Genomic DNA, 25,440 nt, shown 5'->3' with positions numbered 1-25,440 from the left:
GGTGCTTGTTGGATTTATGCCATGAGCTTTTAGGTTTATGCTAGTGTCTTTTCTTTGTATGTTCTGAGCTCTGTTTGTGGATATTGTAGGTTAAATCTTCAGTGATGTCCCAGCCTGTGGATTCAGAGGGAAGGGCCTGCTTTACCCTGGAGATGGTGACGGCCACAAAGTGAGTAAAAACCGTACCTCCTAATGTTAAACTCTGAATGCACTCTGTTTTTCCGTTACAAAATGCTATCTTTCTTTATATCTATAGAGGAGAGCATGAGCTGGAGTTCCGTGGATCCTTCAGTAGAAACAGTATTCCTGGTCCAGTGGTGACGCTGAATGTGATACCTGATCCCAACAACCCTGTCAGACTTAATGTAGAATATGACAGTGATGCTATCTTGACAGCAGGAGATATGTTCCCAGGTGTGACTGTGTGTCGACTTATGTTTTGATGATTTTAACACACTTCTGCACATTTTCATACACACATACTGTTTATTTGCAGAATTTAATATATTGGGAAAAAAAAATTAATGAAACATGGGCTGTGCAAAATGGCACATTTTAAAATTGATCTTTGTTTTTTTCCAGTACATTAAACTCAACTGATAAATAAAGCTTGTTTACTAAAATTTTTAGAAAAAGTCATTTTCAAAGTTGTTCCCTGTAGAAGATGTATTAGTTTTTTTTTTTCGTTTAGGAAATCAGTAAAGCATGCAGTTTGACCAGAGTGCATATGACTGATCAACTGATTTTCTTCATACTTGAACATTTTATTTTGGTTAACTATTTCTTGTATGTGCAGTGTTTAAAGTGACAGTGGTCTCTGAAGAAGGTAGTCCCGTGAGGAATGCGAACCCAGCCAGTCTTTCTATGCTGCTTTGGCAGGGTTCAGCCTCAGGGGCCCGTCCTCCACCAGGAGTGAGTAACACCTCCATAGATTTATCAAGTACCCTGCTGATGTTGCATCATATAATTAAATCTGGAATGATGTTGATGTGCATTTGTGATTTCAGGCAACAACTCTTAAATGTAGTAAACCCAAAGAGAAAGAAAAAGACAGTAATTTTTACTTCAGGTAAGTAGTTCTTTGAAACTGCTATTGAGAGAGAAAGAGAGAGAATGATTGAGCTAAAACAAGCCAACAGATAAACACAGTCTAGATTAGTTGACTTCAAGCATATAGAAATTTTAAACACATTATATTTTTAACACATTGTTAATAGAATCATTTTATTAGCACTTTTTAAATAATGGAATGTATTTTTATTGTTACTGAATATCTATCATATCTGTTCATTTATGTTCATTTATTATTTACTTTTTCATAGAGATAAAGAGATTCCAGAACAAGTTGGAAAGTACATTGTGCAGTTTGTTTTTGTTGTAGAAAAAAGCAAGTGCCTCTGGAGCAGTCAGGTGAGACAAATATACTTTACATACACACAGCACGTTCACCACCATCTCCAAAATTTGATTGATATTTTAAACTAATAATTGACACATTTATTGTGCTCTTGGCGAGCAGAACATTTATGTGATGTTGGGCTATTGTGCTAAAATATCTGCAATTTATTTATTTTACTGCATTTGTGACCTTCTACAAATAAATAGTTTTTTTATGTAATGCTAAATGAAGTCGATTTAATTCCACTTTCTTTAATGTATAAATGTTAATACGTTGGTATCACCAGATGTGTATAAATAGCCACATCAATCTGCAATTCCCATAGCGATGTATCCCTATTGATAATATTGGCTATATATTTATCAACTACAGGATGTGGCAATGAAGTGCAATGTACAATCAGGTCCAAAATACTGGAATACTGCATCAAAATTTGCAAACAGAGCTATAGACATCCAGTTGTTTTTTTATATAAATCCTGCCACCATCCCCCTTCTTCAGAGGACTAATTTTTCTTTATTACTAATATAGGAAATATCTTTTGGTATATGGTGCCATTGTGTAGAGGGAGGACAACAAATTGCGAACATACAAGCAAACAAAAATTACAAGGGTGAATAAAGAAGGGGAAAAAAAGGTAGAAAAAATAAACATACAAAACATGTAAAAGAACAACAAGAGAATGAATTGAGCTTTAGTTATTTGTTATACCTGCCATATAACTTTGTGTGTGGGTGTGGGGGTGTGTGAGACCTGGAACATTCGGGTAGAGGCACCATAGGTAGGTCTAAAAGCCATTGGAAGTTAAGGTGGTTGTAGAATGCTGTTAAGTGTTGACCATGTTTTTTTGTATTTGTGAGATTTGTGCTTGAGAGATGCTAAGATTTTTTCCATTGCTATGTGTTCTATTAGAAGGTTTTTCCATTGATTGATTATCTTTTTTTTTCTTGCTTTCCAGTTTGTCAGAATAGTCTTTTTAGCGATGGTTCGCACCACCAAGAGAGTTCTGTTTTCTTCCTTGTTTAGATGCACTGATGATGTGTCACATAACAGACAGAGTGATGGGGATGGGGAGATGGGCTGTTTTAACTATGGAGTTAGTTGATTTATAACAAGTTGCCAGAAGTACTTGACTGGTGTGCAATACCACAAAGCATGTATGTAATTGTCAGGAGTGTTTAGTGAACACTGTATACAGATTTCAGGGTCTATTATCCACAATTTATATCCAATTTTATAGAGCCTCTGCCCAGTGTAGTGAGTGTTTGAAGGGTGAAATTATAGTGTCAGTGATCTTGTGTAGTTTCCACCAAGCTGTCAGTGTTGATGCTATCATTGGATATTTGAAACAGGAGTGGCGTTTGAATGTTGTTCTAATGAATGGTAAGTCTAAGAGTTGTATTTCATTACTTAAAGCTTGTTCTGCTGCTCTCCATAATTAATCTGTTTGATTAGGTGCTTCTGTAATGTGACTAATTTGGTCCTGGGTGGTTTATTTTTCCAGTACAATTTGGAGATAATGGAGTTTTAAGGTTTTGAACCAGGTAGAGTGAGGCTGAATTGGAATCATTGAGAGAAAATGTAGTTTACTTTTGATAATACGATCAATTTTGATTGTAGATATTCTGCCAATAAGGGACAGTGGAAAGTTAATCCAGCGTTTGAGGTCATTGTTTATAGTTGAGAGTAATGGGTTAAAATTAAGTTTAGGCAACTCTGACAGCTGGGAGGAAATTTTGATGCCCAGATATGTGACCTTTTGGGTGCTCAAGGGGATAGGAAGAGACTGTGCTGCTATATCTGATAAGTTCATGTTGATTGGTAGTATAGTAGATTTAGTCCAGTTAATAGAGTAATTGGAGATTTGAGTATTTTTCAATAATTTGTATGGTTTGAGGAATTGAGGTGTGGGGATCCTGCAAAAACAGTAGGATGTCATCTGCATATAAACTGATTTTGTGTTCTACAGTTTTATGTTTGTGTCTTGTCGTGTAGCTGCTGCCAACGGTTCTATAAAAATTGAGAATAGGAGGGATGAGAGGGGGCATCCTTGCCTAGTACCTCTGTGCAGTGTGAAATTTGGTGATATTAGTCCGTTAGTATTGACTGTGGCCTTGGGTGCAGTGTAAAGAATTTGTATCCAGTTAATAAATGATTCTCCAAACCCTATTTTGTGCAAAGTGGTGAACAAGAATTTCCAATTGACTTTATCAAAAGCTTTCTGTGCATCTAATGTGACTATTGTGGTTTCTGATTTGTGAATCGATGAGTATCAAGTTAAGTAGTCTGCATGTTAGTGGTTGAATGTCTTCCTTTGATGAAGCCAGTCTGATCGGGATGTATAAGTGATGGGATAACTGTTTCTAATCTAGTCGCCAAGGTCTTGCTTATAATTTTTATATCTGTGTTAATGAATGATAGTGGACAATAGCTGGAGGGTAGGGTGGGTTCTTTGTTAGGTTTGAGATGAAGTGAAATTATAGTGGTGTTCATTTCAGATGGTAAAATATTGTTATGCTTTATTTCAGCGGTCATTCTATTGAATAATGGGGCGAGTATTGTCCAGAAGTGTTTATAAGAGAGGGGGACACACAGAGGGAGGGGGGGACAGAGAGGGAGAGAGGGGGGGCAGAGAGAGAGAGAGGGGGATAGAGAGGGAGGGAGGGGGGGACAGAGAGAGGGAGAGGGGGACAGAGAGAGGGAGAGGGGGACAGAGAGAGAGGGAGGGGGACAGGGGGAGGGAGGTAGAGAGGGGGACACACAGAGAGGGGGACAGGGGGAGGGAAGGAGAGAGGGGGACACACAGAGAGGGAGAGGGGGACAGAGAGGGAGAGAGGGGGGGGCAGAGAGAGAGAGAGGGGGATAGAGAGAGAGAGGGAGGGGGACACAGGGAGAGGGGGACACAGAGGGAGGGGGACAGGGAGAGAGGGACAGAGAGAGGGGGACACACAGAGAGGGAGAGGGGGACAGAGAGAGGGAGGGGGACAGGGAGGGGGACACAGAGAGAGGGGGGGACAGAGAGGGAGAGAGGGGGACACACAGAGAGAGGGAGGGGGACAGAGAGAGGGGGGGACACAGAGAGAGGGAGAGGGACAGAGAGAGAGGGAGGGTGACAGGGGGAGGGAGAGAGAGAGGGGGACACACAGAGAGGGAGAGGGGGACAGAGAGAGGGAGGGGGACAGGGAGGGAGAGAGGGGGACAGAGAGAGGGGGGGACACAGAGAGAGGGAGAGGGACAGAGAGAGAGGGAGAGGGACAGGGGGAGGGAGAGAGAGAGGGGGACACACAGAGAGGGAGAGGGGGACAGAGAGAGGGAGGGGGACAGGGAGGGAGAGAGGGGGACAGAGAGAGAGGGAGGGGGACAGAGAGAGGGGGGGGCAGAGAGAGAGGGAGAGGGGGACAGAGAGAGGGAGAGGGGGACAGAGGGAGAGGGGGACAGGGAGGGAGAGATGGGGGCACAGAGAGAGGGAGGGGGACAGAGGGAGAGGGGGACAGGGAGGGAGAGAGGGGGACACAGAGGGAGAGGGGGACAGAGAGAGGGAGGGAGAGAGGGGGACACACAGAGAGGGAGAGGGGGACAGAGAGAGGGAGGGGGACAGGGAGGGAGAGAGGGGTACAGAGAGAGAGGGAGGGGGACAGAGAGAGGGGGGGGCAGAGAGAGAGGGAGAGGGGGACAGAGAGAGGGAGAGGGGGACAGAGGGAGAGGGGGACAGGGAGGGAGAGAGGGGGACACAGAGGGAGAGGGGGACAGAGAGAGGGAGGGAGAGAGGGGGACACACAGAGAGGGAGAGGGGGACAGAGAGAGGGAGGGGGACAGGGAGGGAGAGAGGGGGACAGAGAGAGGGGGGGGGCAGAGAGAGACGGAGAGGGGGACAGAGAGAGGGAGAGGGGGACAGAGAGAGAGAGGGGGGGCAGAGAGAGGGGGGGCAGAGAGGGAGAGGGGGACACAGAGAGAGGGAGAGTGGGACAGAGAGAGGGAGAGTGGGACAGAGAGAGGGAGAGGGGGACAGAGAGAGAGGGAGGGTGACAGGGGGAGGGAGGGAGAGAGGGGGACACACAGAGAGGGAGAGGGGGACAGAGAGAGGGGGGGGCAGAGAGAGAGGGAGAGGGGGACAGAGAGAGGGAGAGGGGGACAGAGGGAGAGAGGGGGACAGAGGGAGAGAGGGGGGGCAGAGAGAGGGGGGGCAGAGAGGGAGAGGGGGACACAGAGAGAGGGAGAGTGGGACAGAGAGAGGGAGAGGGGGACAGAGAGAGAGGGAGGGTGACAGGGGGAGGGAGGGAGAGAGGGGGACACACAGAGAGGGAGAGGGGGACAGAGAGAGGGAGGGGCAGAGAGAGAGGGAGAGAGGGGGACACACAGAGAGAGAGAGGGAGGGGGGCACAGAGAGAGGGAGGGGGACAGAGGGAGGGTGACAGGGGGAGGGAGAGAGAGAGGGGGACACAGAGAGACGGAGGGGGACAGGGAGGGAGAGAGGGGGACAGAGAGAGAGGGAGGGGGACAGAGAGAGGGGGGGGCAGAGAGAGAGGGAGAGGGGGACAGAGAGAGGGAGAGGGGGACAGAGGGAGAGGGGGACAGGGAGGGAGAGATGGGGCCACAGAGAGAGGGAGGGGGACAGGGAGGGAGAGAGGGGGACAGAGAGAGAGAGAGGGAGGGGGACAGAGGGAGAGGGGGACAGAGAGAGGGAGAGGGGGACAGAGGGAGAGGGGGACAGGGAGGGAGAGATGGGGCCACAGAGAGAGGGAGGGGGACAGAGGGAGAGGGGGACAGGGAGGGAGAGAGGGGGACACAGAGGGAGAGGGGGACAGAGAGAGGGAGGGAGAGAGGGGGACACAGAGAGAGGGAGGGGGACAGGGAGGGAGAGAGGGGTACAGAGAGAGAGGGAGGGGGACAGAGAGAGGGGGGGGCAGAGAGAGAGGGAGAGGGGGACAGAGAGAGGGAGAGGGGGACAGAGGGAGAGGGGGACAGGGAGGGAGAGGGGGACAGAGAGAGGGAGGGAGAGAGGGGGACACACAGAGAGGGAGAGGGGGACAGAGAGAGGGAGGGGGACAGGGAGGGAGAGAGGGGGACAGAGAGAGGGGGGGGCAGAGAGAGAGGGAGAGGGGGACAGAGAGAGGGAGAGTGGGACAGAGAGAGGGAGAGGGGGACAGAGAGAGAGGGAGGGTGACAGGGGGAGGGAGGGAGAGAGGGGGACACACAGAGAGGGAGAGGGGGACAGAGAGAGGGAGGGGCAGAGAGAGAGGGAGAGAGGGGGACACACAGAGAGAGAGAGGGAGGGGGGCACAGAGAGAGGGAGGGGGACAGAGGGAGGGTGACAGGGGGAGGGAGAGAGAGAGGGGGACACAGAGAGACGGAGGGGGACAGGGAGGGAGAGAGGGGGACAGAGAGAGAGGGAGGGGGACAGAGAGAGGGGGGGGCAGAGAGAGAGGGAGAGGGGGACAGAGAGAGGGAGAGGGGGACAGAGGGAGAGGGGGACAGGGAGGGAGAGATGGGGCCACAGAGAGAGGGAGGGGGACAGGGAGGGAGAGAGGGGGACAGAGAGAGAGGGAGGGGGACAGAGGGAGAGGGGGACACAGAGGGAGAGGGGGACAGAGAGAGGGAGGGAGAGAGGGGGACACAGAGAGAGGGAGGGGGACAGGGAGGGAGAGAGGGGTACAGAGAGAGAGGGAGGGGGACAGAGAGAGGGGGGGGCAGAGAGAGAGGGAGAGGGGGACAGAGAGAGGGAGAGGGGGACAGAGGGAGAGGGGGACAGGGAGGGAGAGAGGGGGACACAGAGGGAGAGGGGGACAGAGAGAGGGAGGGAGAGAGGGGGACACACAGAGAGGGAGAGGGGGACAGAGAGAGGGAGGGGGACAGGGAGGGAGAGAGGGGGACAGAGAGAGGGGGGGGCAGAGAGAGAGGGAGAGGGGGACAGAGAGAGGGAGAGGGGGACAGAGAGAGAGAGGGGGGGCAGAGAGAGGGGGGGCAGAGAGGGAGAGGGGGACACAGAGAGAGGGAGAGTGGGACAGAGAGAGGGAGAGTGGGACAGAGAGAGGGAGAGGGGGATAGAGAGAGAGGGAGGGTGACAGGGGGAGGGAGGGAGAGAGGGGGACACACAGAGAGGGAGAGGGGGACAGAGAGAGGGAGGGGCAGAGAGAGAGGGAGAGAGGGGGACACACAGAGAGAGAGAGGGAGGGGGGCACAGAGAGAGGGAGGGGGACAGAGAGAGGGAGAGGGGGACGGATAGAGGGACAGAGAGAGGGAGGGGGACAGAGAGAGGGGGGGGCAGAGAGAGAGGGAGAGGGGGACAGAGAGAGGGAGAGGGGGACAGAGGGAGAGGGGGACAGGGAGGGAGAGAGGGGGACACAGAGGGAGAGGGGGACAGAGAGAGGGAGGGAGAGAGGGGGACACACAGAGAGGGAGAGGGGGACAGAGAGAGGGAGGGGGACAGGGAGGGAGAGAGGGGGACAGAGAGAGGGGGGGGCAGAGAGAGAGGGAGAGGGGGACAGAGAGAGGGAGAGGGGGACAGAGAGAGAGAGGGGGGGCAGAGAGAGGGGGGGCAGAGAGGGAGAGGGGGACACAGAGAGAGGGAGAGTGGGACAGAGAGAGGGAGAGTGGGACAGAGAGAGGGAGAGGGGGACAGAGAGAGAGGGAGGGTGACAGGGGGAGGGAGGGAGAGAGGGGGACACACAGAGAGGGAGAGGGGGACAGAGAGAGGGAGGGGCAGAGAGAGAGGGAGAGAGGGGGACACACAGAGAGAGAGAGGGAGGGGGGCACAGAGAGAGGGAGGGGGACAGAGAGAGGGAGAGGGGGACGGATAGAGGGACAGAGAGAGGGGGGGACACAGAGAGAGGGAGGGGGACACAGAGAGAGGGAGGGGGACAGAGAGGGGGACACACAGAGAGAGGGAGGGGGACACAGAGAGAGGGAGGGGGACAGAGAGGGGGACACACAGAGAGAGGGAGGGGGACAGAGAGAGGGAGAGGGGGACACAGGGAGAGGGGGACAGAGAGAGGGAGAGAGGGAGGGAGAGAGGGGGACACAGAGAGAGGGAGGGGGGCACAGAGAGAGGGAGAGGGGGGCACAGAGAGAGGGAGGGGGACAGAGAGAGGGGGGGGCAGAGAGGGGACACACAGAGAGGGAGAGGGACACAGAGAGAGGGAGAGGGGGACAGAGAGAGGGAGAGGGGGACGGATAGAGGGACAGAGAGAGGGACAGAGAGAGGGGGGGACACAGAGAGAGGGAGGGGGGCACAGAGAGAGGGAGGGGGACAGAGAGGGGGACACACAGAGAGAGGGAGGGGGACAGAGAGAGGGAGAGGGGGACACAGGGAGAGGGGGACAGAGAGAGGGAGAGAGGGGGACACAGAGAGAGGGAGGGGGGCACAGAGAGAGGGAGAGGGGGACAGAGAGAGGGAGAGGGGGACACGGAGAGGGAGGGGGACACAGAGAGGGACAGAGAGAGAGAGGGGGGGGTAGAGAGGTGGGGTAGAGAGGTGGGGTAGAGAGGTGGGGTAGAGAGGGGGTGTAGAGAGGTGGGGTAGAGAGGGGGGACAGAGGGAGGGGGACACAGAGAGGGAGGGGGACCCAGAGAAGGAGAGGGGACAGAGAGAGGGGGAGGGGGACACAGAGAGGGAGAGGGGGACAGAGAGAGGGAGGGGGACACAGAGTGAGAGGGGGACAGGGAGAGGGGGAGAGAGGGGGAGGGGGACAGAGGGAGAGGGAGGGGGACACAGAGAGTGAGAGGGGGACAGAGAGAGAGGGACAGAGAGGGAGGGGACACAGAGAGGGAGGGGGGGACAGAAAGAGAGAGAGGGACAGAGAGGGGGACAGAAAGAGAGAGGGAGGGGGACACAGAGAGAGAGAGAGGGGGACAGAAAGAGAGAGCGGGACCGAAAGAGAGAGGGAGGGGGACACAGAAAGAGAGGGACAGAAAGAGAGAGAGCGGGACAAAGAGAGAGAGAGGGACAGAGAGGGGGACAGGGACAGAGAGAGAGAGGGACAGAGAGGGAGGGGGACACAGAGAGAGAGAGGGGGACAGGGACAGAGAGAGAGAGGGACAGAGAGGGAGGGGGACACAGAGAGAGGGACAGAAAGAGAGAGAGCGGGAGAGAGAGAGAGGGACAGAGAGTGGGACAGGGACAGAAAGAGAGAGAGAGAGAGAGGGACAGAAAGAGAGAGAAGGCATTTTACTGCTATAAAGTGGCTAATATAGCCATGGATTTTTAGTTTTATCGCGGTGCAGTTGGCCGTTGACGTATAGTTTGTCCACAGAGATAACAGCTCCTTTGCCTCCCTTTATGAATTGCTTTCTGATCACAAACAGATTTCTCTGTCTATCCTGTATTTCCAGTGGAAACTGGTCATAGATTCTGAAGTCTGTGCCTCGGAATTCTCTTCCTTTGCTCATGATGAGCTCTTTGTGTTTATAGTGATCGACCTTAGCGACAACGGGTCGCAGCCGTTTGTTTATCTGACATCCAGTTGTACTTGTTATGTACATAGGTAACATTAATTAATTAAATAACATGATTAATTTAATTAACAAATTAAGAATTATTTAGATATAATAAATACACAATCAGACCACTCACAGTTTGAAATGCTTCCAGATGATGTGGATTGTGCAAGATGGTTAGATATTTGAGGTCCTGAGATTTCAGAATCACATTAAAGTAGACACTGGATGTTTGTCACTGTGAAAATTGTCACTTGGTCTTACTTTACACTGAACCTCACCTGCATCATCTTAATGGGGTACTGGATCTGTTACATTGTTTTTCCTGTTCTAAACTTTTTAGCTTTATCTATTGCTACGTTACACATACAGTTGTATGCAAAGTTAATACCCACCATCAAACGATGGACTATTGATTGATTTTCTTTTTGAAAAAAGATAGCACATCTTCTACAGAGAAGAAATTTAAATAAGGCATTTTCTGGAAACTTTTGTTTGCACAGCATTTGTCTGTTTTTTGCTGATTTTAACATATTGGGAAGAAAAACTAAAAAAAATATAAGATGCAGTACAGCTTTTGCATAAGTTTCATGTTTTCTTAAATTTTTCCCTAATGTTCCCAATTATACTAAAGATTTTCTTTTTGTTTTGTATCATTTGTACTTTTTGGATTATCAAACAGGGTAAGACAGATTGAACTACGAGGATTTCGATTTAACAGTGACCTTGAATTTTAGAAAAAGCCTTCACATTGACATGAATTAAATCTACTGTGAGCTATGAGTTTCTGATAAGTGTCTTTCCCCCTCATGTCAGATTGCACTGAATGTTGTTCCCAATAAGCCAGTGAAACTTGTTCCAGAGTCTCCTCCTTCAACCCCTGTGGTCTCTAATAGTGGTTCTCTAGCCAGTCGCATCCTTCTTGACAAGTTATGCCTGAAGATTGTGGTGAGTTGTTGTTTTTTTGTTTTGTTTTTTGTGCATATAGATATAACAACCACTACAGCTCTATTAAAGCCAGCAATTAGTATCCATAACAGGCTTGTTAAGGCCTGATAGTGTAGGCTATCTAAAATTGAGTTTGAGTTCTTGAATTCATATTCAATTTTATTTTTTTATTTTTAATTTTTTATTAATTTATTTCAATTTGATTATTTCATTATGCTGTTTTTTTTTAAGCAAAGCAAAATCTCCAAATTGCACGACGAATACCACTTTGTACAGATATAATTGCATTGCATTTATTCATTCATTTATTGCAAAAGAAGAATGCATTCTCAAACAGCTATGGTACTTTTCACGTTATTTCCCTTACTTGCCTAATAATTTGCCATAATCCCATTTTATTGGTAGTGATGTGTGCTAAAATAATATAAAAGTTCAAAATGAGAAGTTTGTCTGCTTCCATTTCATTTTATTTTTGTTTGTTCCATGTAGAGGATGTGTTAACTTATTTTCACTTAGATCAAGAAAACACATAATTTGACTGGAATGTTCAAACTTGTGCATACAGTTGTGTGTTTCTGCTCATTTTACTCCACAGGATAAGTACAGTAACCCAGCTGGTATGGGAATAAATGGACAGGTGATAGCGACTGTGATTAGTGTTGTAGGAGACAAGGCAAAAGACCTTCCTATGTTTGAGAACAAAACCAGGAGTTTACCATACAGTCTCACAGATGGAGAGGCTACAATCACTGTGAGTATGTTTGCGTATGTGTTTTGAAAATGTTACTTTTGTTAGTAATTGCCTTAATTAGATTAGATTAATTACTTAGATAAATTCAACATAAGCCCATTCATTGTTTTATCTGGATATTTATCTTGGCTTTGTAAGGGGCAATGTTGATTTTGTCTGTATGTGTCTAGGACTTGGTACTGATGGAGAACAGTCCAGGTTTTGATGGAGCCGAATACATGCTGCAGTTCCGTCCAGTGATTAAAGGACTTGGACCCAGTCCCACCATTGCTCCTTATAATTTGCCTTTCAGATTCTACAATGGTCAGTCTGTGGAGTCTGAATAGTGTCATTAAACTGAGTTTAATTTAATATTCTGTACAGGCCATAGTTTTTATCATTTTCTTTATGATAGTAAAATTTTTTATGGAACATACAACAGTTACAAATGTGTATGAATGTGTCAATACAGTGTTTATAATGAAATTTAACATATGATGAAAGTGGTGGCATGAATTTTGTGATGTTTTCCTGTATTTTAGATGCAGAGAACCGGAAGATTATGGCTACGATGAGTAAGAAGAAAGACCAGCTCTCTCAGACCATTGAGATCTACAGAGGCATTTTAGAGACCAACAAACAACTCACTACCGAACTTAAGAGTATGCACTATATTTAACACTATGTCTGTTTTCACTCTGCCTCTGTTGGTGTGGTGTATTGCTTAATATATTTGTACTTGTTTTTAGGTCAAGTACATGATGCAGCAAGCAAAGAGACTCAGCTCAAATCAGAGCTCATCAAAAATGGCATAGACATTTCAAAATTAACTAATGTGAGTATACATGAGCTTTAATTGAGAATGTGAAAGAAAGTGTTTTGCGCTGGGGAGGTATTTGAAGGAGATACGTTCAAGAAACGATACAGTCTATCCAGCACCTGGTAAATTGAGCACTACTTCAAATAGTTTCCTGTTGGGTGTGTACAAAGCACAGAAGGAAGATATTTTTCATTTTAATTGGGAGGGCAAATGTCCATCCCCACAGAGTGCATATATAGGAACGGTACACACCGTGCATATGTCAAAGCATATTAAAATCATGCAGGGTTCGCATGTAATTTTGTAGGATGTAACTTCATAGTTCACCGCTTCCCTTGCTGGCTGGGATTGACTAAGAAATATTTTGAAGAGGTCATTGTTGTAAAGGTTCACATATTTTTCCAGCATTCACCTTGATTGGTTAAAGTATTTACTCATTTAGGACGTGCCATGTAAAAGTGCTAAATATGATTGTCTTTATTATTATGACTTCAAAATGCAAAAATTTGATAATCCCAAAGAAATCAGAGACTTCATTTCAAAGAGACCTTCATTCACAGCTATAAATAAAAATATTAAACACATGCTAGTCCCTTAGTATGTTGCCTTTATATGTGTTTGTGTTTAGGTATCTGTGATTGAAGATTTGATTTCTAAGATGGAAGCAGATTTAGAGAGGATAAAGAATGAACCTCGTCGAAAATGTACCATGCCTGATCCGTTTAAAGGCAGCCCAGATGTACTTGGAAAGGTGGGTGTGTAAAAGAGTGTGTGTGTGCCGAGGGGAAGAAAATGAAAGAGAAATTACAAATCTCCTCCATTTGAGGAGTCACACTAAACTCTGCATTTTCTTTTCCATTTTACATGTGAAATGTGAAATCTCTGCAGTTTTGGTGAATTTTTCTTCAGCTGACAGCAACCTAACAGCCTGTAGAATTTGTTGTTCAATTCTGCATCATATTAGGCAAATGTCCCACCCCACTTAAATAACTGTGCCCACTCAGCCAGCTTTCATACTTTCATCATTGCCTATGCTGTTTCAGAAGCACAGACATCTCGGATCAACAGAGCAGATGTTGATGTTGTCTGTCAGTAGTAATGTTTTAGTGACTGATTCAGCAGATTAGACTTAATGTTGACAATAACAGGCCCACTGTGGGCAAATTGGACCAAGATCTGTCCTCACTAGAATAAGTTGGGCATATGGCTGAGTTAAAAACCTCCAGTAATAGACAGCGACAGGCTTTAAGTTCAAAGCTTTATTAAAGATATCAACATCAAAACTGTATCATCAAAAGTAAAGAGCGTATATGTTATGGGCTTCAAATGTCTGTTATGTCTCTAAATTTTGAACATTCACCACCACCTTGATGCTAACATAATCGGCTAGCGGAAATGAGCAATATTTTAATGGGGCAAACATACTCACTAATTCATGCTCATGATTTAGTGACAGTATCTGGCTTTCAAAGTAAACCAGCTTAAAAGGTTGAACACAAAAGCCACACCCTTACCCCACCTTCTCCATTTCTTCAAAGAGAAGTAAATGTAACAGAATAATAATACATCATGCAGACTGAATTAAGGTGCGGTTTGTTTTATACTCTTCACAGATGTCTTTCAGATAGTACAGGGAGTTGTATTAAAATAATCAAAAGAGAGTTAAATCTGTGTTCTTTATCATGTGGTTTATTCATTTGAACTTTTTTCTGTGTACAGATAGCACACTTGGCACAGGTGGAGGACGATGATGCTGCAAAGGTCATCTCCTGGCATCTTCTAGGTGACATGGACTGTGTGGTTACTGCAACAACAGCTGCAGCAAAGAAAATTTATGATGACACACAAGGACGACAACAAGTCATGCCCCTAGAGACGGTTTTCTGGAGACCAAATAACAAGTAATATACTTAAATGTTAAATACACAGCTGTACAAAACCACCTGAGAAAGTGATATGTATCTGTTAGTTTTATTGGTTAGAAAAAAAAACGCTTGAAACAAACAGTATTTGTACATTGTATGAAAGGAACTACTATCGTACGCTTGCTTCAGATAATCTCCCCCCTTGGGATACAACCCCATTTCCAAAAAAGTTGGGACGCTGTGGAGAATGTAAATAAAAGTAGGATGCAATGATGTGCAAATCATGTTCATTAAATTTTTAAAGGAAAATACTAAAAAGACAACATATCAAATGTTGAAACTGAGAAATCTTATTGTTTTTTGAAAAATATTTGCCCATTTTGAATTTGATGCCAACAACAAAAAAGTTGGGACGGGGACAGGTTTACTACTGTGTTTCATCACCTCTTCTTTTAACAACACTCTGTAAGTGGGAACTGAGGAGATGCTGCTGTAGCTCTGAAAGTGAAATGTTTTCTGTTCTTGTTTGATTTCAGCTGCTCAGTTCAGGGGCTCATTTATCATAGTGTTCATTTCATAATGCAACATATGTTTTCAGCGGTGACAGGTCTGGACTGCAGGCAGGTCAGTTTAGGACCCAGACTCTTTTAATACAGAACAGTGCTGCTGTAATACATGCAGAATGCAGTTTGACATCGTCTTGCTGAAGTAATAAAGGCATTCCCTGAAAAAGACGTCATCTGGATGGCAGCATATGTTGCCAAAACATTTTATATATATATATATATATATATATATATATATATATAGTTCGGCATTAATGGAGCCTTCACAGATGTGTACGTCAAACATGCCATGTCCACGTATGCCCCCCCTAAACCATCATGAATACTGGCTTTAGAACTGTGCACTGATAACAAGATGAGTGGTCTTTAGCCTGGAGGACACAGTGTCCATGAATTCCAAAAAGAAGTTCAAATGTTGATTCGTGGACCACAGGACACTTTTCTACCTCCCCTCAGTCCATTTTAAATGAGCCCAGGCCCAGCGAAGGTGGCAGCATTTTTGGATCCTATTTATATATGGTTTCTTCTTTGCGTTTTAGAGTTTTAACTTGTGTTTGTGAACTGTTTTCACAGACAGTGGTTTACAGAAGTGTTTCTGAGCCCATACAGTGATTTTCTCTACAGAATCTTGTCTGTTTTTAATGCAATGCTGCCTGAGGACCCGAAGATCACGGCCAGCAAATACTGGTTTTAAGCTTTGTCCATTACATACAGAGATTTCTCCAGATTCTCTGAGTCTTTTAATGATGTTGTGTACCATAGAGGATGAAAAGCAAAAATTATTTGCTATTTATGTTGAGAAATGTTCTTCTTGAATTGTTGCACTATTTGACGGTCCAGTCTTTCACAGAGTGATGCACCCCTCCCCATCTTTACTTCTGAAAGACTCCACCTCTCTGAGATGCTTTTACACCCAATCATGTTACTGACCTGTTGCCAGTCAACCACCAGGTGCTTTTTTAGCATTATACAACATTACCAGCCTTTTGTTGCCCCGTCACAACTTTTTTGGAACATGTTGTACAATTTCTCAATTTCAACATTTGATGTGTTGCCTTTGTACTGTGTTTAAATGATTTGCACATTATTGCAATTTGTTTTTATTAACATTTTGTACAGTGTCCCACCTTTTTTGGAAATGGGGTTGTATATAAAATGTGTATGCACGTTCACTATATTTCCAAAAGTATTCAGTCACCCATCCAAATCATTGAATTCAGATATTCCCATCACGTCCTTGGTGACAGGTGTATAAAACCAAGCACCGAGGCATGCAGACTGCTTCTACAAACATTTGTGAAAGAATGGGTCGTTCTCAGGAGCCCAGTGAATTCCAGCATGGTACCATGATAGGATGCCTTGTGTGCAACAAGTCCAGTCGTAAAATTTCCTCGCTAATAAATATTCCACAGTCAACTGTCAGTGGTATTATAACAAAGTGGAAGCGATTGGGAACGACAGCAACTCGGCCACAAACTGGCAGACCACATAAAATGACAGCACGGGGTCAGCGGAGGCTGAAGTGCAAAGTGCGCAGAGGTCGCCAACTTATTGCAGTGTCACCTACAGACCTCCAAACTTCATGTGGCCTTCAGATTAGCTCAAGAACAGCATAGAGAGCTTCATGAAATGAGTTTTCAAGGCCGAGCAGCTGCATCCAAGCATTACATTACCAAGTGCAATGCAAAGCGTCTAATGCAGTGGTGTAAAGCACCGCCACTGGACTATAGAGCAGTGGAGACGTGTTCCCAAAATGACAAATCACGCTTCTCCATCTGGCAATCCGATGGATGACTCTGGGTTTGGCGGCTGCTAGGAGAGCGGTAGTTGTCTGACTGCATTGTGCCAAGTATAATATTTGGTGGAGGGGGGATTATGGTGTGGGGTTGTTCTTCAGGAGGTGGGCTCGTTCTTCAGGAGGTGGGCTTGGCCCCTTGGTTCCAGTGGAAGGAACTCTTAATGCTTCAGCAGACCAAGAGATTTTGGAAAATTTTGTGCTTCCAACTTTGTGGGAACAGTTTGGGGACGACCCCTTCCTGTTCCAACACGACTGCACACCAGTGCACAAAGCAACGTCTATAAAGACATGGATGAGCGAGTTTGGTGTGGAAGGACTTGACTGGCCTTCACAGAGTCCTGACCTCAACCCGATAGAGCACTGTAACGGTTCTGAACAGGGGAGAGGAAAGACTCCGGGAGCAGGGGTGAAGGCGGAGAGCGGTCTTTTATTCACAAACAAAAATAGTCGGCTTTTCAGCCTGCAAAATCAAGGCCCGACTCGCTGGGACTTTTCAGTTGGTTACAGTACGGCTTGGCTTGGCTCGCTCTCGCGCCTTGCCTGGGTCTCCTTCTCTCTCTGGGCTCTGCCCCCTACTGAAGGAAGAGATGATTATAAGTAGGCTGGCAGAAACTAGGCACAGGTGAGCATCATCAGCTACGTGGCCTGCTGGTTCAGCCAGACCGCCTTTTCCATCCCGCATTCAACGCTCGGCCACGCCCCGTTCTCCACAAACACCTTTTGGATGAATTAGAGCAGAGACTGCAAGCCAGACCTTCTCGTCCAACATCAGTGTCTGACCTCACAAATGCGCTTCTGAAAGAATGGTCAAAAATTCCCATAAACACACTCTTAAAGCTTGTGGAAAGTCTTGCCAGAAGAGATGAAGCTGTTATAGCTTCAAAGGTTGGGCAGAAATCATATTAAACCCTATGGATTAAGAATGGGATGTCACTCAAGTTCATATGCGTATGAAGACAGACAAGCGAATGCTTTTGGCAATATAGTGTATGTACACTCTGTATTTAAATGTATTTGTCTTATAAGAAATTTGCTTATGTGTTACTTTAGGCCACTGCCTCACATCAGAAATGGTGGAAGTTTGTTCCGTCCCTTAGGAAACCCTGTGTTTGTGAGAGATCTACTAATTTTTCCCGAGCATGCAGAAAGCTGCAACATGGGTAAGTTCTCAGAGGACACACACACAGCAGACTCAGTCATTCTCAGCCTCTTCATAGTCCTTTATGATAGACAGATTGAAGTGAGAGCTGAGTCACTGTTTCTGGCACTGTTTGAGGTACTTAGGGTGGGGGTAAATTTGAGTGTGTTAGAGTGCTCTAGTGTTCCACTCTCTTTGGTTTGGTTGTATAGCAGGGGCTGTTTCTGTTGTCTAGTATCTCTTTTTTTTGTTGCGGTGTGAGTGTTCAGCTCCCCTGTTCCTCTCAGAGTGTTTCCAGATGGTGCCCCCAGCAGACTAGTCCATAATGGGGGAGGGTGAGTGGGGGAGGTTATTTACTGTTGTAGTTGCAGTATTTGTATGTTGAAGTGTGTAGGAAAACAGTTATATCTGCAAAATGGTGCATGTATATTCCTCTGGAGTCTGGATATTGTACAGAAATGTGCTCTTTGTCTGTCAGTGTGTGTGTGTGTGTGTGTGTGTGTGTGTGTGTGTGTGTTTTCTCCCTTCCCCAGTCATTCTGTGAGTTATGTTTCAGTAGTTCCAGATGCTTGTATGTTCAGTACTTACAAGGTTTCCATTTTTGTTTTTGCTAATGTAGCAGATTGCCTTTTAATGTTCATTTTCAGTTCCTGCCTTTTACCTCTTTTCACTACAATTCTGTTTTTTTACTCTTTCTGTCAGAAGGAATAAATAGGCAGTATCACAGTGAGGTAATACATATCTTGGAGAACCAGGGGTGTGTGTGTGTGTGTGTGTGTGTGTGTGTGTGTGTGTGTGTACATGTTTGTTTTTATACTTTTCTGTCCTAGTCCTAGTGTAGGAAAATGTCCTATCCTATGTCCTAGTTCTGTAGGAAAAACAGAGAAAGTAAGGGCTACTGTACAATTTTACTACCAATATAGTGGTCCTTTTTTGCAAAATCTAGCTGTTTCATATTTTTCAGGACAAAAATATTTCTTTTGGTTACTGAGGTTTAGGTTAGGTTCAGAAAGTCCTATTAAATGGAGGTATATGTGGTCTCCTCATTCTGACATTGTATAAAAACAAACCTGTGTGTGAAGCGTGTGCATGGGGATCATTACAAATGTTTCTCAGCCTCCAAATTCTGACATCAGGGATTACTGGCCATTCCAAAAAAATTGAGGGCAGCTGTGTGTATGTTTGTGTGTGCATAATTGTAGTAATCATGTATGTGTGTTTGTTTCACCAGTCTTTTCCAGTCTTGTTGGAGACACCATATTGGTGGATGATTTGGACTCCGCTAACCATTACCGTAGGGGGGTAAGTAGGGGTGTGTGTGTGTGTGTGTGTGTGTGTGTGTGTGTGTGTGTGTGTGTGTGTGTGTGTGTGTGTGTGTGTGTGTGTGTGAGTGTGAGAGAGAAAGTGAGCGCTGAAGTATGCACTTGTTGAAGTATGAAGGTGCACTTGTTTTGTTCTTTTCGGCAAGGGTATTAATGTGATATTAAATTATTACTATAACCACATGAACACCTCTTTTGCTCCATTGGTATTATTATAGGCCAAATGTTGACACTAATGACTGTCTTGACCACCCAAAAACAAGAGGAAAGCCCAACAAATGTGATTAGTTAATCAAATCCAACTATTCTTTTGCTCAAAACATGGGCAAATTAATGCAAACCATGCTGAAGTTTCTGAATGATTTGTGTGGTATATGTGACAGCACTATAAAAGTATCTAGACTCATGTCATGCCAAAGACAAAGCAGAAAAAGTCCAAAAACATTTGGTCTTAATTTGGTCTGTGATACTAACTTAATCTCATTAAAATTCTACATTTACGTTATAACAGTTGATGGATGATGACAAAACGGATGTGTTGTTTCAATGGAGCAGCAACAGACAATTCTGCCATCACCAGTGGCATTAGTAGCATACTGCAGAACTTTCCATCAAGAGCTCAGTTTTTTTCTGTTTTGCGAACAGCATTGGCTGTGTAATAAACCAACTGTTTGCCAAAGGTCTCATTGTATTGTTGCCATATTTTTTATTTATTTCATTTTTTGCTTTTTTTTTTTTTTTTTTTTACAACAAAAAATTGAAAGTACAGAGCATCGTCCTTTTTCGTCAGTGATGCGTATTCAGTTGATGGTTGTGTGCCACCAGCAATCGTTAACTGCCTTAAGATTCTCAACAGCAAAAATGTTCTTCCCGTGTCCCACATTTACACTTCTTTACAGTGTTCTCCCCATGTCCCTTAGTCATATTGTTCAAACATGTTCTCCCAGCCTTTGCCATTAACACATCTAGAATGTTCTCTCTTTTACCCCAGTCATACTGTTTTAGAATGTTCTCCCACATTCACACTTGAAAGCTAAGGTAATGTTGGGCAATACATTTGAAAACACAACATATCGTGGAAGAGGCAGACATTTCAGTGATCCCTGTACTAAATCTGTTTAAGATGCATTTGTGATGAAGTTGCACATGCAGGCACAGTATAAAATTTGCAGTCCTAAAATCAAAAGTGTGCCAGTTGTTCATGCTAGTAATACAAGCAGATATGCTACATTCAGAATCAACAACATGCATATGAATATGATTAGTTTAAAAAAAGATTACAGGTAATAATTTGAAAAATAGCCAGTTAATGAATAACTATCACTGTGTGTGTGTGTGTGTGTGTGTGTGTGTGTGTGTGTGTGTGTGTGTGTGTGTGTGTGTGTGTGTGTGTGTGTGTGATTGACAGGTGGTCCAGTGCAAGGTACAGTGTCCCACCCTGCTGACACGACAGGGTGAGCGTATTCGAAGTAATGGAAAGTTTGGAGGTCTGCAAAATAAAGCTCCTCCAATAGAGAAGCTGAGAGGACAGGTGTTTGGAGCACCACTGCCTAAAGAATATCATGCCATATGCAAGCAGATAGGTAACTCAGACTACATAAATTTGCCTTCTCTCTCTCTCTCTCTCTCTCTCTCTCTCTCTCTCTCTCTCTCTCTCTCTCTCTCTCTCTCTCTCTCTCTCTCTCTCTCTCTCTCTCTCTCTCTCTCTCTCTCTCTCTCTCTCTCTCTCTCTCTCTCTCGCTCGCTCGCTCGCTCGCTCTCTCGCTCTCTCGCTCGTTCTTAACTACTCACTCTGGTTTTGTTACCAGACCTTGGCCTGCCAATACTTTGTTCAACAGACAGAAATTTAGGAAGGTGTTGCCACCTTTCTAAAATTAGCAAAAAACACATTTTGTTCCTTTGGTCCAACAGGAAGAACGCACCTTCCAGTTTTCATCAGTAATGTCTAGAGCATGCAAAAGTGGCTGCACGTTTCAACTCCTCTGATTTTATTCACCTCACTCTTATATCTCTTATGTGAAAACAGAAATCTTTACCAGAGCATATAAAGTGATAGAAACAAAAAGATCAAGTACTATACATAGTTCAACAAAGAAAATCAGGTACATGCTTAGTCTACCTAATGTGCAATGTGCTAATGTCCTCCGTTGCTTATACACAGTGCTGGATCCAGCAAAACAACTCCAGAAGTGACTCTTTGTAGATGGGCAAGTAGGACAACAGCTGAGATGGGAATTAGTTGTGATTTGCTTATTGGCATATGCATTGAATCAGCCATTTATTTCTTCAGCCATTACAATTTTTTGGTGCTTTGATTGTTGTCCAAGTGTAACAGTTTTGTAATAGTGTATGCAAGCATTTGCAAATAAAACTGAACAGTGACTGCCTATTTTTTCAGCAGCTCTTGTTACAGTTAAAATCACATTAATTTTCTCCATAGACATTTAGGAAAATCCTTATATAAAGGGTGTTTAGCAGCCAACTGAAACAAGCAGCTGCAAGGTAAATTATGACCTTATAATAATTAATTCAGAGCAAAACATTTTGATTGTATGCTTGTACCTTTTGTACCATTTTAGGGAACTTTTTAATATGTATTTGTGGTGTTTGATTATTGTTTATGCAGGGTGTCCCAAAAAATTGACATCATTTGAGATGTGAATATCTGAGTAACTACATGTCCTAGGCAAACAAAATTAAATAGCCTTCATGTTGAACAATACAATATTCATTTATCAAAATTCGAACAAGAAATTAAGAGAGATGTAGATTTTATAACCGATTTCATAAAGTTTCACAAATGTTCAATATGCTCACCGCTTGAGAACCAACACTCGTCAGGTCAGTAGTCCAGCACCTGCCAAACATGCTGTGTTTGTGCCATGTCCAAATCTGCTTTCCAGTTGGTCCATTTGTATTGAATTTTCTCGAAAATGCACACTGCACACTCCTGTTTGACTGTGTTCAAGCATATTCTAACATACAGAATGCCTTTTCATTTCTCGGGAGTGGCATTATTTGACCTGAAAACAAAACATTAAAAATTAAACTTGGTTAGTTTTTACACATTTTGTTAAAATTGGAGATGATTTGAGGGAGAATTTGCTGTTATTAGTTTGTTATTACTACGAAACATAAATTTTTTTGGGACACCCTGTATCATGTACATACACCATTTAATGTGTTTTTGATTTTGTGGTTTCTTTGTTTGTGTTTTTTTTTTGTTTGTTTTTTTTTTTAAACCTTGTTTACAAGCGTGTTGCTTAGCAGTCATCCAACAAAGACCAGTTTATGCTTTACTGACACCAAACCACATATTACATTCCATGGAAACAATGACATCTCCAATTGGTGGAATTCACCTTATGACTCTGGGTAGTGCATTTCTTTACAAGGAACAGGGAATAAAATGTGATTTTTATTTATTTGTTTGTTTATTTATTTATTTATTTATTATAACAACATTGATCAGATTGACTTATGGATTATAAGTCTAAGCTGGGCATTTAAAATGTTATGGGTAAAAATCGAATTCCCTTTTTGTGATTATGAATGAGATTTTTACTTCTGGAAATAACAAATTTTGCTGAAGGCTGAGACTGAGAACCGAATGCAAGAATTTTCTAAACTGTGTTTCCTGAATGCATAATTTACACAAGTGAGAAACACTGTTAATTGTTTGTTCCTAATAGAGTTGTCATGCTAATTATGTGAGAATTTTTTTTAAAAGCAAGCCTTGAAAATGCTTGTTAGCATTGTAAGACTAACAAAGTGTAAGACTTGACGCCCTTAAGTGATAAAGAAATTCACCAATGATAGTAGTTGTCAAGAGGGCAATCAATAGAACAATTTCAAATGTGTATTTTAAATGAGAGGCCTAGATTTGGGAATTCAAAGTAACATTGCACCTGGATTTCAGGCTGGAACTACAGACGATTTGAATGGTCAAACTAGGAAAATGCATTACCAGTGTTAAAAAAATAAATGAGTGGCGTTAATCATTTGTGACGTTAATACATTATAAGTGCGTTAACTCTGACACCACTAATTTAAACAAACATGTGTCTGTGTGTGTGTCTGTGTGTGTGTGTGTGTGTGTGTGCAGAGTTGATACAGCAATACTCCGTTGCGATAGAGAAAGCAACAGCGGTCAAATCTGATTATGAGATACACATGCAGTATCTGCAGAGTCCTCAGATGAAAGAGAAACAGAAGGAGCTTCAGGAACAAGAGCAGGAGCTCAGAGACATTGAGAAACAGCTTGGTGAGTCAGTGGGTTTTGCTAACTTGAATGTTTGAGAGGGATGGCCCTGTGTGTGTATTGTTGGTCTATGGTGCTGTACTGCCCATATGTTCTTTAGAACCTATTTGCAGGTGTGAGTAATTTCTACATACACAAAAGTTTTAAACAACACTGAGGGGACAACTTTTACTGCTCTGTTTTACTGCTGATACAGGGCAGTAAGACATTCAGATGAGTATATGGTGTGTGTGCATGAATGCTCATCTGTATGCTTGTTTGTATTTACAGCCAGCACCCCTGTACGCACTTCACCCATTTCAGCAATGAAACGAAGCCTTCTAGACGAGGCTGATGATTCCACCCCTACAAAAAGGATTCGGCGTAAAACTCGAAAACTCATGGGTATGAGTCTTACCTCTGTTGGTTCATAAATAAATATTTGGCTTTATCATTGTGCAGTGCCCTTGGAAAGATTATACACATTGCATCCTGTTTATATATATATATAGTATTAGGACTAGCACCCTGAATCCCAGGGCTCAGAAACAAAATAAAACAGAAGATTGTTTGCTCTGAGCAAAAACACACAAGTTCTATGGCATTTTGTTTTTGTGCATCAGTGAGTTGCTCCAGAATACAGCAGATAACTGATCATTATTTCCTGGAAGATGTTATGATGGCAAACAGGCTCATTTTTATTCACTTACACATAGTTGAGAAGACGTTTAAATTTGATTTACTCAGAATGTGTATAGTAATGTCGGTCAAAAAAGGCTGCATATGCTGACCTAGTCGTTTACACTTAATCAGCTCTGAAGACGCTACACAGCCCACCAGAGAAAAAATGGCAACGCTGTGTAACTGCACATCAACAAGAAGACAGGCTTAAGAGAATATGAACCTCACCAACAATGAAACATCCTTCCATATAAAGCAGAAAGCCGGCATCCTCTTGTTCCAGGCACAGCTTTTACCCACAAGAGCAAGAAGTAGAGAAAAACCAGCACCAGCAAAACTCATTGGGATTCAGTGTTACGTTAGAACAGTAACTTTTTTTTTTTATCCAGCACTAAACAAGGTCAGTTTAATGCTGATAATGCTAGTTCAAAGATAATTGCTTTTATTGGTTTGAGAGCACAGAGGTCACTCTGGGCATGGGCACTTTGCTGTTAGGAGCAAAACAAGAGCTACTTCTGAAGGTAGTGAGAGCCTCCAGCAAATTCCTTCCCTTGTGGGAAACAAAATACTAACCTGTGTTTTATGAGCTCCGTTAAAAGACTCTACTTCCCATTAGTCTTTATTAAACCAGAGTGTGGTGAGGTTTAGAATTCATACATAGCTGCTATACATTCATGCTAAACTGTGTAACTTCTCTATACATTACAGATTCTCATTTTTTTAGACCATCAAGTACTTTCAGTTGGGATTTGTGAAATGTATAAATTGCTGTAACTTTTTTTAGTTTAAGTAACTTCTGTTTAGTTCTGCAGTCACCAATTTTCACTTTGCTTTCTTTTAACAGACTCTTAAACTGATCATCTCCGATCACCCAGCAAAAACACCTCAACACAATATTTAACTGAACTGCTGCAAAAGAAAACTCCCACTAGAATTTTGGAAGAAGAGATTGTGTTAAGGAATTATCTTTTTTGTCAAAGACTGTGAGAATTTTTCTTTTTTTTCTATTTAATACTTTGTAGCTGGTTTATTTCTAGCATTTTAATATTTCCTGCTTTTCTAAGCCATTTTTTATTACTGACTCTGATGTTAAACATTTTCTGTTTGTGTGGAGCAGAAGAGGCAGCTCAATGATATGGACCATGTCCAGAAGGTGTTTTGTGTTTAAAAAAAAGAAAAAAGTCATGTTTTTGCTTTACAGCACTGTCTCTTTTCACTATTGAATAAGATTCTACTCAACTGTTTTTGTGTGTTGTGTATGTTTTCATCAACGCTACACAATATAAAGACCGACATGCATTTTCAAATTATGTCAAAAACTGAAAATCAACATAAATGGAGATACAAGGTTTTGTTCCGACAACAACGATAAGGACCTATCATGGTTACTGAAGTGCTGTGCCAAGAGTTGTTATGAATGTGAAAAAGGTACACATACAGTTGTATGCAAAGCTTTAAATACCCCCAGTCAAAATGGTCAGGACCCCCACAGGAAAACTG

The 25,440-nt window shown here is 43.9% G+C and overlaps 1 protein-coding gene across 1 annotated transcript in view; it reads left to right on the top strand.

Moving 5' to 3' along the window:
• Window positions 1-25,184, top strand: part of smchd1 (structural maintenance of chromosomes flexible hinge domain containing 1) — a 57,602-nt gene extending 32,418 nt beyond the window's left edge. The window contains exons 32-49 of the mRNA XM_017712407.2: window positions 90-169; window positions 257-414; window positions 797-912; window positions 1,008-1,069; window positions 1,323-1,410; window positions 10,649-10,780; window positions 11,376-11,531; window positions 11,702-11,834; window positions 12,053-12,172; window positions 12,260-12,345; window positions 12,959-13,081; window positions 14,050-14,231; window positions 17,610-17,719; window positions 18,929-18,999; window positions 20,428-20,602; window positions 23,125-23,283; window positions 23,551-23,664; window positions 24,785-25,184. Coding sequence (XP_017567896.1) covers window positions 90-169; window positions 257-414; window positions 797-912; window positions 1,008-1,069; window positions 1,323-1,410; window positions 10,649-10,780; window positions 11,376-11,531; window positions 11,702-11,834; window positions 12,053-12,172; window positions 12,260-12,345; window positions 12,959-13,081; window positions 14,050-14,231; window positions 17,610-17,719; window positions 18,929-18,999; window positions 20,428-20,602; window positions 23,125-23,283; window positions 23,551-23,664; window positions 24,785-24,792 — 2,073 coding nt within the window. The 3' untranslated portion in view covers window positions 24,793-25,184. The remainder of the gene's footprint in view (window positions 1-89; window positions 170-256; window positions 415-796; window positions 913-1,007; window positions 1,070-1,322; window positions 1,411-10,648; window positions 10,781-11,375; window positions 11,532-11,701; window positions 11,835-12,052; window positions 12,173-12,259; window positions 12,346-12,958; window positions 13,082-14,049; window positions 14,232-17,609; window positions 17,720-18,928; window positions 19,000-20,427; window positions 20,603-23,124; window positions 23,284-23,550; window positions 23,665-24,784) is intronic.
• Window positions 25,185-25,440: the final 256 nt, after the last annotated feature.

Source organism: Pygocentrus nattereri, chromosome 2 (genome assembly GCF_015220715.1).
Source record: "Pygocentrus nattereri isolate fPygNat1 chromosome 2, fPygNat1.pri, whole genome shotgun sequence".
In the NCBI taxonomy this organism is placed as follows: Eukaryota; Metazoa; Chordata; class Actinopteri; order Characiformes; family Serrasalmidae; genus Pygocentrus; species Pygocentrus nattereri.
The sequence above is the reverse complement of the archived record's forward strand: the minus strand, read 5'-3'. Positions and strand labels throughout refer to the sequence as shown.